The 17,926-nt window shown below is 47.3% G+C and overlaps 1 protein-coding gene across 4 annotated transcripts in view; it reads left to right on the top strand.

The window, feature by feature from the left end:
- Positions 1-2,378: 2,378 nt before the first annotated feature.
- TBC1D2 (TBC1 domain family member 2) overlaps positions 2,379-17,926 on the top strand; it is a 56,013-nt gene continuing 40,465 nt past the window's right edge. Inside the window, exons 1-3 of one of the 4 annotated variants that reach the window (XM_019454382.2) lie at positions 2,379-2,958; positions 7,307-7,448; positions 13,587-13,734. In XM_019454382.2, coding sequence (XP_019309927.2) covers positions 2,593-2,958; positions 7,307-7,448; positions 13,587-13,734 — 656 coding nt within the window. In that variant the 5' untranslated portion in view covers positions 2,379-2,592. The remainder of the gene's footprint in view (positions 2,959-7,306; positions 7,449-13,586; positions 13,735-17,926) is intronic. The other 3 variants (XM_019454381.2, XM_019454380.2, XM_019454384.2) reach the window with 3 other exon arrangements.

Here is a 17,926-nt window from a genome sequence, read left to right as displayed (position 1 = left end):
ATGCATTATGTTCTAATCTACATAAACACTATTTTTATACACAATATTAGGTGAATACCTAAACTAACTTACTAAATAAATAGCTTATCATGTCCCCCAATGTTTTGAAATTCTAACTTTATCTTATACTCCAATCACATGCATTCTCAATAAGGACAATATCACCCCAAGGGGTTCAAAATTGGTTCTTGGGGTACAAAAGAAAAATCCTACTCTTTGTATATATAAATCACAGATATACATGCAGTTCATTAAGAGATTCATATTATATTTATGGTGTTAAAATTTTACGGGAGGTGATGATCAGGGGGAAAAGCCTGAAAAGGCTCCTTTAGGGATAATAAGAAAAAAAAAGTTTGAAACCCTTCCCTGTGCTACATTTCTACACTTATTTGTATGTTTTTCTGAATTTACTTTGCTCCATTTATGTGCCTGCCCCTGGACCAGAAATACTGCATTCTGTTGTTCTTATAATTCTGTTTATTTTCTTCCCAGAAAGTATGACAATCTGAAGTCACCATGTTCATTTACTTGCTTACCTGTCTATGGCCTGTCTCCTTGGACTACGGTGACAGCCCCATGGGATCTGGGACCTTGTCCCATTCATCACTGCAGCCCTGTATTTTAAATGGTACCTGGCAGTAGGTGCCCACTAAATACTTTTTGGTTGAATCAATACATTTGTGTATGTAGTAGGCCAGATCCTAATTGCTCTTTTTCTTCAAAATTTTGGCTATTCTTGGGGTGCCTGGATGGCTCAGTTGGTTAAGCGTCTGACTTCGGCTCAGGTCACGATCTCACAGTTTGTGGATTCGAGCCCCACATCGGGCTCTGTGCTGACAGCTTGGAGCCTGGACGCTGCTTCTGATTCTGTCTCTCCCTCTCTCTCTGCCCCTCTCCTGCTCATGCTGTCTCTCTCTGTCTCTCACAAATAAATAAATGTAAAAAAAAAAATTAAAAAAAATTTTTTTGGCTGTTCTCACCTGCTCACCCTTGGAAATAAGCTTCAGAATCATTCTAATAGGCTATACAAAATGAAAATGCTACCAACCGTCCCCAACCCCCAGAAAGTGGAGCTTCTTGTGGTAGAGATTCAGGGACTCTATTCCAAGGAACAGAGTGTTGAAAGGGGAAAATGGTAACTTTATAGCCAAGGAATCTGGCAGAAACCATCTTAACCAAGGGACAGAGGTTACCATCACCATGTGTGTATCACATAGTTGGATATTAGGTGATGAGAGAGGCACTTCCCCTCTGTCCTGGTCTCCTCCAAAACCTATCACCCCCCTCTCATCATGAGAAAACACCAGACAAACCTAAATTCACAATATTCTACAAAATAGTTGACTGATACCCTTCAAAACTGTCAGGTCATAAAAAACAAGGAAAACCTGAAATATGTCATAGTTCACAGGAGACTAAGGAAACATGATGAGCAAATGTGGAATCCTGGATTAGCTCCTGGAACATTAGTGGGAAGACCTCTTTAGTTTTTCAGATGTAAGGCATATATTTGAAATTATTATAATTGTTCCTTCAAATACCTATCATTATTTAGCTAGAAAATCTAGAACAAGATGTCTGATTTATTAAGAAATTTTGAAACATTATTTCCATAATAATAGTGTTAAACTTCAGAAATGATGTTGAATTTGATCAAATACCTTTTTAGAAAATATTAAGATGCTCATATTTTTTGCACTGCAGGTGTAATTTTTTTATTGTTATTAAAATATCCCTAAAATAACTCCTTCTAGGTGTAGCATGTAATTCTTCGTAAAATACTAGAATTGATTTGTAAAATATTTTATTTAGGATTTTAGCATCATTATTTAGCAGCAGCCAAGCCTGATCGCCCTACACAACCCGACCAGAGCCGTTGGGTGGTGAGTGGAAGTTGGGAACAGTACCGGGGTAAGCCGGGGAAGTCAGGGGGGAGTCACTGCGGCGCTAAAGTAACGCGGGATACAAGCCTGCGGACAGAGCCCTAGACCTAGAGCGCCCCGAGCTGCGCCGGAAGTGGCGTCACCGAGCCGGCGTCCCTCTCAGCCAATGGCCCCGGAATGCGCCGTCCGACGGTAACCCGCGCGGCACCTGCGGGGTAAAGGCGGACTGCCCTTAAGACGCAAGAAGAACCATCCTTCTACCTTATTACACGAGTTACCAAGGCAGTCTAGTCAGAGACAGGCATCTCTTCCCGCTTCCCTGCCGCCAGTTAACTTTGCTCAGTGTCACCGTGTTTTCAACCTGAGGGCCCCCACACGCCCTGCAGCTGCCCTCACTAAATATGGCTGACTTGGCGGAGCCTGAAAGCCGGAAGCGGGTGGGATGGGGAGAGCCGGCCGAGGGCGTGTCGGGGTGTGGCCTGGCTGCGGAGAGCTTGGGAGGGGCGTGGCCAACCGCCCCACCTGAGTTTGCCGTCAAAGGTTAACTTACTGTAGCCATCCGCATTCCTGCGGTTTCCAGGGGGGCGCGTCACCCGTGGCCCCGCCCCCGCCCAGATTTCTCGCTCTTAGGAGTTACCCGCTGAGTCTCTGGGATTTGGCCAGAGTTGGCTGCGGACCTCCAGTGCCTCGACGGTCTTTAGTGGAGATGGAGGGCGCCCAGGAGAATCCCGCAGAGTCTAGCTCCTCGGTCCTCAGGTCCGAAGAGCCTGCCAGGGGCCCAGAGGTGTTGCCTCAGGAGGAGTCGGAGAGCTGCTCCCGTTCCCTGGAGGCGGCCCCCAAGAAACTCTGTGGTTATTTAAATAAATTTGGCGGCAAAGGGCCCATCCGGGGTTGGAAATCCCGCTGGTTCTTCTACGACGAGAAGAAACGTCGCCTGTATTATTCACGGACCGCGCAGGATGCCAATCCCTTGGACAGCATCGACCTCTCCAGTGCGGTCTTTGACTGCAAGGCAGACGCCGAGGAGGGGACTTTTGAAATCAAGACTCCCAGCCGAATTATTACCCTGAAGGTAAATGGGGCAGTTTTTTGTTTTTTTTTTTTTTTTCCTTTTAAAGCCGGGATGAGTTCCCAGGGCACAGCCTGGCACGTGTGGGTGGTCACAGTAAATTTACTGGAACGAGTATTACAGACCCTGATCTCCCCCAGTGAACCGTGGGTGCCCAGGATTTGGTGCATTCCAAGACGCATTTGCACCCATTTTCTCATTGAGCTCCCATAACAGGCAGGAATGATGTACCCACATTAGAATCAAGAAACAGAGTCTTGGAGAGATGAAGTAACCAGCCAGTTACTTCAGAGGTCAGGCATCTAGTGAGTGGTGTAACCCACACTTGAAATCCCTTAGTCTTTGTACCTCTCAGTACTGTTTCAAAACTTTTACTTTTTGGTGTGCCTTAACAATGCAGTTACATTAACTTTCTTACTTGGGGCCGAAGGATAGTAAAGATATGAGCTGTGCAGTCCTCTCAAGACAAGGACTCTGAATCACTTTTCTTGATATTTTGGCGGAGGGAATTGAATGCTGAGCAAACATTGGCAGGGATTGGGAGATAAAATACTTAGGTTTCACTGATCGGCCTAGAAGGTTCATACAGGCTTATCTCAATGTGTTTCACCATTAGTAGGTTTTGTTTTATTATCGTCTTTAACTGAGAATGCCTGAAACAGTGGTAAGGCCATATGCTTTGAAATCAGACAGGCTTGGATTCAAATTTTACATCAACTACTATTAACTAGCTGTGTAACCCTGGGCTACTTAATCTCCCAGAATCTAGGTAGTTTGTGAGATTTAAAACAAGATGTGTAAGCATCCAGGACCTACAAATTGAATTAATCCCAGCATCTAGAATACAGCCTAGCACCCGAGTGGGTGCTCCATAAATGTTTGTTTAATGAACCCACATGGTAATAGAACTGAGGTCCTAATGTTCATTTCCGGAGGAGTTGCCCCAGAACTTAAGTGGAAAGACAGATCTGGGTTAAGAATTCCAGGATTCACACACCCCAGAGAACAGTGTGCCAGGAGACAGCCTCCCCAACCCCACCCCGTCTTCCTGCTCCTTGACCCCCACTTCCAGCCAACTGGGAATCTACTGAGCGCCCTGTGTGTAGCCCACAGCTTCAGTTCCCCTTTGATGGCTGGGCCTGGCCAGTGACCAGGCTGGGAAAATCAGACAAAATAATGCAAACCAGGAATTCCAGGCCAGGGAAGGCAGGCATTTTAGAGATCAGGTGGTTTACGGGTCATGTGTTTCCTCCCACAGGCTAACTGCTGTCTACAGAGTCTTGAACACATGGCTTTTACTGTTCCATTGATCTATGTGTGTGCCTGGCTCGGTGCTAAGCACCAGGGTATGGAGCCAAATCAGACCTGCCCCCTGGTTCTCAAACAGCTTAAGGTCTGGTGAGAGAACTCACAGGGGGCCTGGCACACACATGAAATGTTCCTTAGAGACGCCCTGATAAGTCTGTACCAGACAAGTATGGTGAACAGGAGGGTCAGTTCCACTGAGTGGAAGGGTCCATCCAGGAGCGCAGCACAGAGGGGATGACATCTGAGTCCTGAAAAAGGGATTCGGTTTTCTATGAACAGACAAGAGGAAGAAGGGCATTCCTGGCCGAGAGAGCCCCATGAGCAAAGACAAGAAACAGGATACAGCCCAGAGTGTCCAGGCAGATCACAGGAGCCTGGGGTACAGAGGGGCCCAAAAGATGGAGTGGGAGAGTGGAGGCCCAAGCGTGGGGCATTTGTGAGGTAGGCCTGGGAGCTTGGACTTTGTCCTATAGGTTGTGGGAGATTGTTGAAGAACTTTAAGCAAGGAAGCCCTGTGAGATTAGAATGTTTAGAAGGTTCAGTGTGGCTGTTGGGTAGAGAAAAAATGAGAAGGCAAGGTTGCTGAGCAGGGAGTCCATCTGGAGGTGATCGAGAGAGAATGGTGGCTGAGCTAGAGCTGTGACGGGGGAGGAAGACCGATGGGGGTGACTAGGGATGTGAGGGAGGAGGAACGCAAGGGAGGGGTGGCTGACTGCTTAGTCGGGCCAGCCACGACCTAGGGAACCCAGGCTGGGGAGGCCGTAGGACACCCCTTTGGTAGACTCTTAAGTTCTAAGAGGATGGGGCCATGACATGAATAGTAGGTGCTCAATATACACTTGTCCAATGAATTACTAAAATGAGGTATTTGGGTATGGGCTGGGAGCTTGTCAGCACAGGGTCATGGTGAAGGCCTGGGTAGCACTGAGGTCTCTTAGGGAGAGTGTATGGAAAGAGAAGACTGGTAGGCATTATTTTATCTCATGTGACACCTCCTGACAGGCCCAGGTCCTCTCTCATGGAGCCCCTGGCCTCATGCACCCATCATCTGTGGATCACTTAGAAGGGGGAGCTTTGCCCTGGTTGCCCATAGCCTGCTGCCTGCTGGTGTTCTCACCTGGCCTTGATTGTGGGCAACTCTGTGAAGTTCACCATCCACTCCCAGTGAGCTGCCCGGCTGCTGTGGCCCAGGTGATCTCAGCCTTTCTCTGTGTAAGCCACAGTCCCCTGGCCATAAATTGCCACAAAGCTCTGGTCTAAAAGGGGAGACCCGGGATCCGGGACCAGCTCTACCACCACCTGCCTGGGCAACTTCAGAGCCTTAGTTTCTCCATCTGTTGAAGGCTGATCACTCCTGCCCTGCCTCCCTCCTGGAGGATCCAACAATGTAATAGATGTGAAAGTAGGTATTTGGACCATCCAGTGCTGGGAAATGAATGACCAGTATCAACCATTACCTTGTTTGGGGTGCCTGGAGGGTGCCACTATGTTGTTACTGTGTGCATATGGCTTTCCAGTCCCCAACCAAATCCATGATTTCAGTGCATCCCCAAAGCAGAGGAAGGATTCTCTCTGTTCCATAAAAAGTCAGTCTTTTAGGATTCTTGGACCCAATTCAAACATGGGGCATGGATCCCCCCACAACACCAAGCAATTCGCAGGCACCAGCTGGTGTCCTAGAATTCAACTTAATTCTAACACTGTCTACCCGGAGACAGCATCAGATCCCATGGGTTAAGGGCTCAGTCCTACGAGACTTCCCACCTCACTTCCACACCTCACTTCAGATGCCAGTCACAAGCCCCAGGCTGTTACTTGTGCTGCTGACAGCAGGCTACAAATTGGAGTTTCCAGTGACCTCCTCCTTAGGTTTGATTATTTTGCTAGAGGGGCTCCCAGAACCCCCAGGGTAACACTTATGTTTACCAGTTTATTAAAGGATATGATAAAGGATACCAATCAATAGCCAGATGAAGAAGTGTATTGGGCAAGGTATGGGGAAGGGGTAGGAGCTTCCATGCCCTCTCCAGCTATGCCACTCTCCCCACATCTCCATGTTCACCAACTCAAAAGCTCTCCAAACCCAGTCCTTTGGGTTTTTATGGAGGCTTCATTACATAGTCATGACTGACTAAGTCATTGGCTAGTCTCTGGTTCAGCCTCTTTCTTTCTGGGGGGTAGGGGTGGGACTGAAAGTTCCAAGCCTTAGGGCATCTCAGGGTGGCTCAATGGATTAAGCATCTGATTCTTGATCTCAGCTCAGGTCTTGATCTCAGGGCCCTGAGTTCAAGGTCTGAGTTGGGCTCTATGCAGGGTATAAAGCCTACTGAAAGTTCCAAGCCTCTAATCACATGTTTGGTTCTCCTGGCAACCAGTCCCCCTCATTAGGTTCCCTAAGGGCTTTCCAAGAGTTAACGTATGAACACAACAAAAGTCAGCTTTATCGCCCTTATCCCAGGAAGTTCCAAGGGCTTTAGGAGCTGTGAGCCAGAAACCATGGACAAAGATCAAATACATATGAGAAATATATCTGGGTCATTTGAATGATCAAATATACGTTTCTTATAAATCGCAATATCACAGTCAGTTAAGACATTGCGATGTTGCACAATGAGGTGCTGGGGCCCCACTCAGGTCAGAATTTCAAAGTTCTTTCCCTCTCTTATCCCCTCCAAATTCCTTTGTCCAGTGAGCACATTTTGAGCACCTCCAGTGTGTCTGGTACTATGCTGGGCATTTCACTTCCCTTACCTCATTTCATCCTCATAACTGCCCCAGGACATGAGTGGTATCTTCACCATAGTACAGATGGGAAAACTGAGACCCAGAAAGGTTAAGGAACCTGTAAGTTTGGGACTGATACCTGATTCTCTTCTGGGGCCAAGAAGCAGGTGGTGTTTCAGAAGCAGGCACCCATCTGCAGTGATAGTTGTTTTCCCTGGGAGGGAGAGAGTCACTAAGCCTCCCATGACCTTCCTGCACCCCACACCCAGTGCCACGCTGAGGGCACAGGGCCATACCAATTAACCCCTGTGCTTCTCAGGCCGCCACCAAGCAAGTGATGCTGTACTGGCTGCAGCAGCTGCAGATGAAGCGCTGGGAGTTCCACAACAGCCCGCCTGCACCTCCCGTCGCCCCTGATGCCACCCTGGCTGGGAATGGGCCCGCCCTGCGCCTCGAGCTAGGTACCCAATGGGTTCGCCTCCTGCACACACACCCAGGGGTCTTGGTGACCAAGCCTTTCCCCTCCTGTTGGGAGTGAGTGGGAGGAGCCTCTGCTAAAGAAGCAAAGAGCCAGGGATGTGACTCAGGATCAGTTAGGGCACAGTGTAGTGTCAAGGGCAAGAATACGGGCCCTGAGGCCAGGACGTCTGGGTTCAAATCCTAATCCTGTGTGGTCTTAAAAGTCAGTTGCTTGATCTTCCTGAGCTTCCGTTTCCTTCCGTATAAAATGAGCGTGATAAACTATACCTACTTCTTAGGGTTGTTATGAAAATCAAATGAGTCCATACACCTTAAGTGGTTGGAAGCATGCCGCACGTTGTCAGAGCGCAATAAGCGTCAGCTACTGTTACGATGACTGCCATGGGAAGGTCCGAAGAAATGAGACTCTCACGGGGTTGCTGTGCAGAAGGGTAATGAGAACACGCAGTTATTGTTGCTGCCTCCTACACAAATGCTTCTGTGTGTGCGTTGGGTAGGTCAGTGATTTTACCCGTAGTATTCCCTTAAGGCGGAATCCTTCACCTCCACGTGGCCTACAAAGGAAGTTGCTTGATCCCAAATCCTAGAACATCCAAGTATGGAAGAGTCCTGGAGATCACACCCTCCCACCCCCACGCTGCAGCCAGCCATATGGTTGGCAGGTAGAGAATCAGGACAGACCACCCCCAGCTGCCCCTGTAAGGGCTCGGAGCCTTGTCCCAGCTCAGAGCTGCAGCATGTCTGTAACGCCTCATCCTCGGTTAGCAGGGAGACCGAATAGGCAAGGGCGCGACTTGTGGCCAGGCACCTCTAGAACTCTGTACCCAAGTGTTTTCCGTGTCCCAAACCGAGCTCTTCTGCCCTTGACCATCTGCTCCCCCAGTTTCTTTCCCGTCGTTAAATGGCCTTTTATTCACCCGGCTGTCCGGTAACAGGGCGCTGCCCTCGCCCCTTCGGCAGTCTGGGCTGGCCAGGCCGGTCGGTCACCATGTTGGCTGTGTCCGCCCTCTGGTGTCCGCACCAGGCCGGCCCCTCCTCGCTGCTGTACCTTGGCTCTGGCCTCATAGCCCCTGGCTGGAAAACCACAGTAGCCTCCTCACCCGTGCCCGTGAACCGGCCCGCCACCTCAGACCCATCCTCCCCACTGCAGGCCGAGCGGACTTTCTAAAGTCAGCGCTGGAGCCCCCCCACCTGTGACCGAGGCCCAGCTTTTTAGCCCGGTGCCTAGGGCTCATCCTCCCTCGGCTCACCTCTGCCTGCTCCCCCAGTGCCCGCCTCACGCCGTGTGCGCTTCAGCAGCACCAGAGCCTTGTCTGCCTGGCAAATTCCCGCTTATTCTTCATAGCCACGCTCCAGTGTCGCCTCCTACTCCTGCCAGGCTCCCCTTGGAAGCCTCCCAGTGCTAGGCTGGCTGGACTCTGTATGAGCCCTCGACGCTTTTTTCGCATGGTTCTAACAAGGCCTGTCACGCTGTGTTCTCCTTACAGCATCCTTGTAGGTCCCTGCCCTCGGGTGGGGACCATATCTTTGTCACTTGTGTCCCAGTACCAGGTGCCCTACCTGGCACATTGGATATTTGTGAGCGATTGCATTGGATTCTATAATTAAATGAGGAAAGGAAGGTAAAGCCCTTAGACTAATGCCAGGCACACGGTAAGTGCTCAATACATAGTAACTGTTCTAATAACTTGTTGTTATATGTGTATGTGTACATTACTACTCTTAACATAACTGCTCTTTTCAGTTGTTACTAGTAATTATCAGTCATTTCTTCCGAGAACCTTCTGGGTGTTTCATGTGAGTAAGGGCTTTCTCTGGGGAAGCGTTTGTTTGTGCGTCTGCACTTGCAACCCACCCTCTCTCCGCCAGAGAGCCAGACAGCCCTGCCTGGTGTGGGAAACTGCAGCCTGAGTTGGCACAATTGGCCGAGATCAGCCTCAGATTTGCAGTGACAAGAAACCCTCCTGATGACAGAATTCTGGTGTGTCCGGAACTGAAATTGGAACTGAACTGGCTTTGGGATCCCACAGGTTCTTCTGCTGTGCTGAATCCTTTCCAGGTTCTTGAATTCTGTGGCTTTGGTTTACTACATTTAGTGAGCCTCTCCGGGGCCAGCTCCTACTGGAGACGTGGCGGGGGGCCGGGGGGTGGAGGAGGGAGAGAGCAGTTGTCATAATGACCAGGACACCAGTCTCCCAAGGAGGACCCTGGTAGGAGATGCAGGAAGCTGGGATGTGGGCCTTTACCCTCCGGATCATGTCCCCTGCGAACCTTTCCCGGCCCACCCAGAAGGACATTTGTGGAGCTGTGAGCGACCTGGATTTGCTGTCTGGAGCAGGTTGCCCCACAGCCGGTCCCCACCCTTTCTGGGAGGAAGCAGAGCCGGCTCCGGGACACTGAAAGCCAACTGACTCACATCTGCCTTTGAGTCACAGACACTTCATCTGGTAAAAAGTGTCCTATCACTGCTGTTGAGCAATCTGCAAGGCATGTTGTCTGCAGCTTTTAAGCGTTTACACCATTATTTCATGCTTTACCTAAACATTGGTCTCCACAAGAGCTGAGAAAGATCAAGGGCAAACCAGCAGATTAATGATAATATGTTGCCAAAGTAGGACACGATTTACACAAAATAGCACTTAGGTAAGAATATATTGTTGTAAAAACATGCATACCACTTACACCGTTTCTAACACTTTACGTGTTTCTTTCATGTCATCTAATCCTCACATCAATCTTATGAGGTAGTGTTGTACCCATTTTACAGAAGAAGAAACTGAGGCCCCCAGAGGCCAGTGGACCTACCTGGTCAAGGTAGCAGAGCAAGAAAATGTCCGCACTGAAATTTGAACCCGAATCTGCAGGCTCATAACCCCCTCCTTATGCCGAGGAGGCCACCACCATGTCCAGGGCCCTGCAGGGAAGTGACTGGCTGGCCCAGGCCCTTTGGTTGGGCAGTGACTTCCTACTGGTGGTGGAGCAGCCCCTGCAGCTCAGGCAAAGGGAGAATTCGGATGAACGCTGCTGAGAATTCCTTGTGCGGCCTTGGAGAGAGGCCCAGAGGCCCCAGACCAATCCTCTTACCCACAGGAAGTGCTAACCTTCACTGTGACATCACTGTCACGTGCCACCCATCTCTCAAACACCTCGCGCTGGGGGCCTTCCCACTGGGCCTTCCCGGGCAGCCCCTCTCATCTTGGAACTGTCCGCCTGCCACAAAACCTGCTCTGACAAGCCACGTGGTTTTAGTGGACAAGCAAGGAACTGTGTTTGAGTGCGTGGCTCTGCTACCGGCTGTGTGACCCTGGCCACGAAAATCCTCCTGAGCCACTGTTTCCTCACTGGTGAATCCAGCCAGTGGGTGACATTCACCCCCAAGGCTTAGTTCGTGTGGCCTCAGGGTGGATTTAGGGCCAAAGGTGGACATTAAAGGAGAACAGATATTGGCAGTTAGGGAAGTACTTGCCAAGACATTAAAAATCTTAGGCAAATTGTACATTTTTTGTTTCTTCTGCATGAGGGAGATTAAAGATGGTTAAAGTATTGATAAACAAGAAAACCGTAATTATTTTGAATCAGCTCAAAGTCTGGATTAAAGACTACTTTTGAAAGATGCAAGTCCATGGGGCGCCTGGGTGGCTCAGTTGGTTAAGCGACCGGCTTTGGCTCAGGTCACGATCTCACAGTCTGTGAGTTCGAGCCCCGTGTCGGGCTCTGTGCTGACAGCTCAGAGCCTGGAGCCTGTTTCAGATTCTGTGTCTCCCTCTCTCTGACCCTCCCCCAATCATGTTCTGTCTCTCTCTGTCTCAAAAATAAATAAACGTTAAAAAAAAAATTAAAAAAAAAAAAAAGAAAGATGCAAGTCCACAGAATGGGGCTTTTATGGTTTCCTAAATATTTTGATATACTTTACCTCCGAAGGAGACAGGATGGAGAGTATCCTTCCCATTTTAAAAATGCGGAACCATGCAGCGCCCGAGTGGCTCAGTCAGTTGAGCATCTGACTTCGGCCCAGGTCGTGATCTCATCGTTCGTGGGTTCGAGCCCCGCATCCAGCTCTGTGCTGACTGCTCAGAGCCTGGAGCCTACTTCGGATTCTGTGTCTGCCCCTCCCCAGCTTGCTCGCTCTCTCTGTCTCTCAAAAATAAATAAACATTAAAAAAAAATTTTTTTTTTTTTTAATTTAAAAATGGGGAACCTGGGGCCAGAAGAGAAAATGCGATTTCCAGTCTGGTCACAGCACCCTTCTAACAGAAACGTGGATTGGCTTCGGTTCTTCCAACACCACAGCTGTAACCCAGGTTCTTTGGAGCTTTTGCTGAAACGCTCAGGGGTCCCGTGGGTCCAGCCAGATGAGATCCCCTATTAGCCCCCTCCTGCCCATTTGTCCTTCCCAGCCCCATCTCCTCTGTTCCCTCTTGGCATCCTCCTTCACTCCTTTAGCAGTTCAAAATCCTTTCCAGCCCTCTAGGCCCTGCTCGAGTGCCCTTCCTCCAGGAAGCCTTTCCTGACTTGTGGTGAAACAATCTGTCTTCATCTCCCAGAACTCGCCCGCACCTTGCCTGGCCTGCCCTCCATCTTCTACTCACTTGGTCTTCCTGAAGTGCACACTTCTCCCTGCTCCTTAAGCTGGGAGCTTCCTATGCCTTTGATTATCTAACTTTCTCCAGCTCCACCAGAAACCTCAGGGCAGATGCCAGAAGTGTTTGGTGAGAGAGTGAATTGAAGACAGGGAGCTCAAAAGAATGACTTGGGCCAAGTCGTGGCCCATCTGCCGGATGTGACAGGGCCTATTAGGAATTAAATATATTGATTGCAAAGTCTGTTTGTGAGTAGATGGAACAGCTCCCCCGCCCCTGCGGTTGTAGTCAATGTTTTTGCACCTGCACCCTGTTTGAAAATGGAGTGCAAAGGTAAAATTCCTTCTTCCCCTACATTTCACCCTCTCAGTAAGAGGGCTCCAGTGGAAGGCCAGTGGAGGGCCTGCTGCCCTCCGTGTCTCAGGAGCTGCCTGATCCAGATCCTGCCGCCCAATAGGTGGTCTTAATCCTCCCCTGCTTTTTGTAACACTCAAAACTAACTTCTGAGTATTTCACCTCCTCTCTCTTATACTTCAAATAATGTTACCTTAGCCTCAAAACGTTCCTTAATGTTAAGTGTTTTGAAGCACTCACTGTATAAGAATCGTTGCAGAACATTTACAAAAAGTAGAAAAGTGGAAGAAAAAGTAGCCATAATCCTATCACCCAGAGACAGCCAGTGTTCACATTACATTATGACCCCCACTTGCCTTTTATTTAAACGTATTTCAGATCATATAATAATACAAACACCCTACCTTGCTCTACGGTACTACGTATTGTGACCCTAATGCCTCCATGTCATAAAATCTGTTCATAAACTTCTACTTTTGATGAGTAAACATTATCTTTCTGTTTATAAAAAATAACCCATGTTTAGCATAGACAATTTGGGCAAAAACACGAAGCGATAATGAGGGCAGCCTGCTTCTGATCCCACCATGCACTTCTGACCTCTGTCCATACCACAGAGTGTATTTCTGTGAGACTTTCTCTACAGTTGAGATCATGATGCTCTAACCCAATTTTTTTACTAGCTGTTTTTATATCCCACACCTGTTCCTCATGATTTTAAGCATTCTTCATTAGTATTGTTTTAAACGGCTGAGTAATATCCTATTTTCAGAAGGCATCATGATTTGTTTAACCCCTCCCCAGAACTTTACTTCTAGTTTGAGGGAGTTATTTCCAGTGTGAGGACAGACGGTGCCAGGATGAACCCCTTGGCTCATAAAGCTTTGTCTGCATGTCAGGTAACGTTTTTAGGGTAGATTCTCAGATGTAGAAGTATCAGCAGTTCTGCATATTTTAACAAGGTTTTCAGGAAGACTTTCTCAGTAAGATGCATCATTTTCCTGGAAGAACATTTAATGAAAAGCCTGCCTCTTTGGCTGCTCTTAACCTTCCAAAGAAGGCTTGCTCAGGCAGCCCACTGACTCCCACTTGCTCCCAGTGGGAACCCAGCCCAGTGCGCCTCTGTCTCGTATGTACAAGTGCAGCGACCCAGGTGGATGATTACCCTGTTTCTCTGTTCCGCAGAGCAAGAGGAAGTGGAGCTGGAGGAGTTCCTGTGCCCTGTGCAAACGCCCCCTGGGCTCGTGGGTGTGGCAGCCGCCTTGCAGCCGGTGCCTGCCATGCCCTTAGCCCTTCAGAATATTTCCCTCAAGCATCTGGGAACCGAAATACAGTAAGTGCAGTGGGACCGAGGGGCCGGCCACGTTGCAGACAGCCCCTTCTTTGGAGCTTACAGTGATCTGGTGTGATCCCTGCAGGGATGTGGTCCTGGGGAGAGGATGAGGGGCTTTATTTTTAATTCGTCACATCATTTCTTTAAAATACTACATTTGTGCTTCTGATTGTTAAAGTAGTGCATATTCTTTGTAGGAAATTAGAAACATCTAGAAAGGTATAGGTTTTCAGTTACCCATGATCCCGTCTCCCAGACAGCATTCTTAGCATGTGGTATATCTCTTTCCTCTTCATTGTCGATACAGGTATACGCATAACTGAGATCATATTGAATGTAATGTGATGATCGTGTCACAAGTGTCCTCATATGTGAAACGCATCAAATTGTTAACTTTTTTTTTCCAGAGTGATTGTATACGACCTACTTTTTTTTTTATTTATTTAAGAGAGAATTTGCACATGCACAGCGGGGGAGGGTCAGAGAGAGAGAGAGAGAGGGAGAGAGGGAATCCCAAGCAGGCTCTGTGCTGCCAATGCACAACCCGATGTGGAGCCTAAACTCACGAATCCATGAGATCATGACCTGAGTGGAAATCAAAAGTGGCATACTTAACTGACTGAGCCACCCAGGCGCCCCTGCAACCTACTTTTTAAAAATTTTTTACCTGAGTTTCATTTTATTTTTCATCTCGATAAGTGTACTCTTTAAGTTCCATCCCCTATTTCACCCATTCCCCTCCCCCCACCCCCCGCTTCTCCCCTCTGGTAACCGTCAGTTTGTTTTCTATAGTTAACAGTCTATTTCTTGGTTTGTCTTTCTCTCTCTTTTTTCCCTTTGCTCATTTGTTTTGTTTCTTAAACATATGAGTGAAATCATAATGGCATTTGTCTTTTTCTGACTGATTTATTTCACTTAGCATTATACTCTCTAGCTCCATCCATCTTACTGCAAATGCCAAGATTTCATTCTTCTTATGGCTGAATAATATTCCATTGTGTGTGTGTGTGTGTGTGTGTGTGTGTGTGTATACCACCTCTTATTTATCCATTCATCTATTGATGGATACTTGGTCTACTTCCGTAATTTGGTAAATAATGCTGCAATAAATATAGGGATGCATGTATCCCTTTGAATTAATGTTTTTGTATTTTTTGGGTAAATACCTAGTAGCATGATTACTAGATTGTAGGGTAGTTCTATTTTTAATTTCTTGAGGAAACTCTATACTGTCTTCCACAGTGGCTGTACCGGTTTACATTCCCACCAGCAGCACAAGAGGGTTCCTTTTTCTCCACATCCTCACCAACACTTATTTCTTGTGTTTTTTATTTTAGCCATTCTGACAGGCTTGTGAGGTGATATCTTATTGTAATTTTGATTTGCATTTCCCTGATAATCACTGATGTTGAGCATTTTTTCATGTGTCTGTTGGACATCTGGATGTCTTCTTTGGAGAAGTGTCATGTCTTCTGCCATTTGTAATAGGATTATTTGGTTTTGGGGTATTGAGTTGTATCTGTTCTTTATATGTTTTGGATACCAATCCTTTATTGGACATGTCATTTGCAAGTATCTTCTCAAGTACCTTCCATAGGTTGCCTTTTAGTTTTGTTGATTGTTTCCCTCACTGTGCAGAAGCTTTTTGTCTTGATATAGTACCAATAGTTTATTTTTGCTTTTATTTCCCTTGCCTCAGGAGACATATCTAGAAAAATGTTGTTACAGCCAATGTCAGAGAGATTACTGCTTGTGCTCTCTTCAAGGATTTTTATGGTTTCAGGTCTCACATTTAGGTCTTTAATTCAGTGATCCAGTTTCATTCCTTGGCATGTAGCAGTCCAGTTTTTCCAACACTATTTGTTGAAGAGACTGTCTTTTTCCCATTGTATACTCATTCATTCTTTGTCGAAGATTAATTGACCATATAACTGTGGGTTTGTTTCTGGGTTTTCTATTCTGTTCCATTGATCTATGTGTCTATTTTTATGCCAGTACCATACTGTTTTAATTATTGCCACTTTGTAATAAAACTTGAAGTCTGGAATTTCATACCTTTAGTTTTTTTTTTTTAATTCAATTTTAATATGTTTAATTTACTGTATGTTGATCATTTCTCAGCTACTTTTTCATTTATTATTCATGTATATACAATTTCCCACTAGCAGGATTTGATTTAAATAGTTTTTAAGAAGATAGTAATATGGCCTGAATTTTAGAGGCTGACTGCATGGATTTGTATCCTGGCTCCACCAGTCATGGGCTGTGCTGTCCTAAGCATCTTGTTTGATTTCTCTGTTTCACTTAAGTTTTTAGTAAAAGTGAATACAATAGTGCTTGCCCTACAAGATTAGTGTGGGAGTTAAATGGGTTAATGCATGCAAACTGCTTTAGAACTGTGCTTAGTACTTTATAAATATTGTTTGCTGCTGTCATAGACTCTGGGTCTAAAGTTCTCTCTTGTCTAGGAAAAAAGCGGGATGTAGGATTAAAGCAAGAGGTGGCTAATGTCTGGGAAAAGACAAGAGCCCCGAATAAGGGTCCTTGCCCCGTTTTTATTAGGATCAGAAGGCTTACAAACATGGCGATGGACGTGCACAAAGGGACAATGAATCTGTGAACATTAACTTGTGGACATGAGGGAAAGGGAGCCTTGAGAATATTTGGGGTGAGGGGTTTGGGTTAATACAAAACAAAATCTGGGTACCAGGAGGAAGGTTGTTTACAGCAGACACGAGAGTGCACCTCTGTTTATCTTAGCCTAGGGGATGAGACAGGTAGGGGGAGTAACCTCAGGGTTAGTAAGGTACTTCTTCTTTTGTTAACCATCTCCATTCTGGGCTGCTTTGTCTGCAACGCAGTGGTCCATAGTCCAATTCACCGATTTACCTAACCTGGCCCTATTCTCCTGTGAAAGTGGCTTTTCTGCTATAGTACTAAATTGGGGTGCTTCCACCCTGAATATCTAATCTTGTTTATTTCATATACCTATGTATTGGGCATCTTTGTGCCATTCCTATTTTAGGCCTTTGCCTCTCCCTCTCTATTCTGGGGGCTCTGCACCCCCTCTCTATTTTGGGGTGCCTTTGCACCTTCCTATTCCTGGCACCTTTGCACCTTCCTATTCTCGGGGTGCCTTTACACCCCCCTATTCTTGGGGTGCCAGTCTGATTTGCCCAAACTCAGGATTGAGCGTTTTATGACTTTGTATTTCTTTATGTCTTGTTAACCCATGGGTGTAAGCCCGAGGAATTCCTAAGCTTATCCCCTACATGCTGCTATTATCATTTGTCTAACCAAAGAGAAGGAAGCTTTTGGGAATTCATACTGTATCCAATACTGATCTGTTGTGGTGCTTATTTTCTGTGTGGACTTCAGACAGACAGGGATGTTTTAGGAAGCAGACTAGATTGTTACCTGGACTTGGATTAGAGACCCCTGGCTCTGTGTGGCTCCTTTACAGAATTTCCCTGTCGGCTTCAGCGTTTGAATTCTCTCAAGTAACTAGGAGTGTAGTGATACTGATGCCAGGACAGAAGCAGGTTTTAGGGGAAAGACGATAAGTGTCCTCTAGGCCTGCTGGCTGGAGGTAAAAGTAGCCCAAGAGACATTTGGATGGAAGGACCTGGAAACTCAGGAGAGACATATGAGCTGCAGAGAGAGACTTAGGAGGTGTAATGGGTGAGCCCCCTGGTGTGAGTAGACAAAGAAGGTGGCCTGCAGGGGATTTTCCCTCAGGGGGAGCTGGAGGGAACTGGATGTGCTGGGAGCCTGTTGGGGCGGTGGAGGGGAGTCCAGCCATCCAGCCAGGGTGTATCCAGGGGGGTCTCACCAAGCTTAAGCCAGATCAGTGCCTGATGAAGGCCACAAACAGCAGAAGTGGAAGAGAGAACATGCAGAGACAGAAAGGAAGGAAGTTTCAGAGGATCAGTTGGTGACTTCCGTCCTGACATTTGTAATAACCCACAGAAAACATGAGGGAAAAGTGCAAGAAATGGGCTACTTGCCCTGGGCTGTTGCGAGCCCCCATAAGATTGGGGTTGCTTTTGTCTCCCGCATCCTGGGCCCTGGCTGTTCTTACAGCTTGCTGTGAGCTCTGTCATGAGCCCGGGTCATACTCTGGGAAAGGAAGTCAAGGTATTCCAGAGCGCTGTGCTAGGTGCACGTGGCACTGGCGCTGAGTTGTCTGAAC

Source organism: Panthera pardus, unplaced genomic scaffold (genome assembly GCF_024362965.1).
Source record: "Panthera pardus isolate Hobbes unplaced genomic scaffold, ASM2436296v1 HiC_scaffold_20, whole genome shotgun sequence".
Lineage (NCBI taxonomy): Eukaryota > Metazoa > Chordata > Mammalia > Carnivora > Felidae > Panthera > Panthera pardus.
This window is presented reverse-complemented; position numbering and strand designations above follow the sequence as displayed.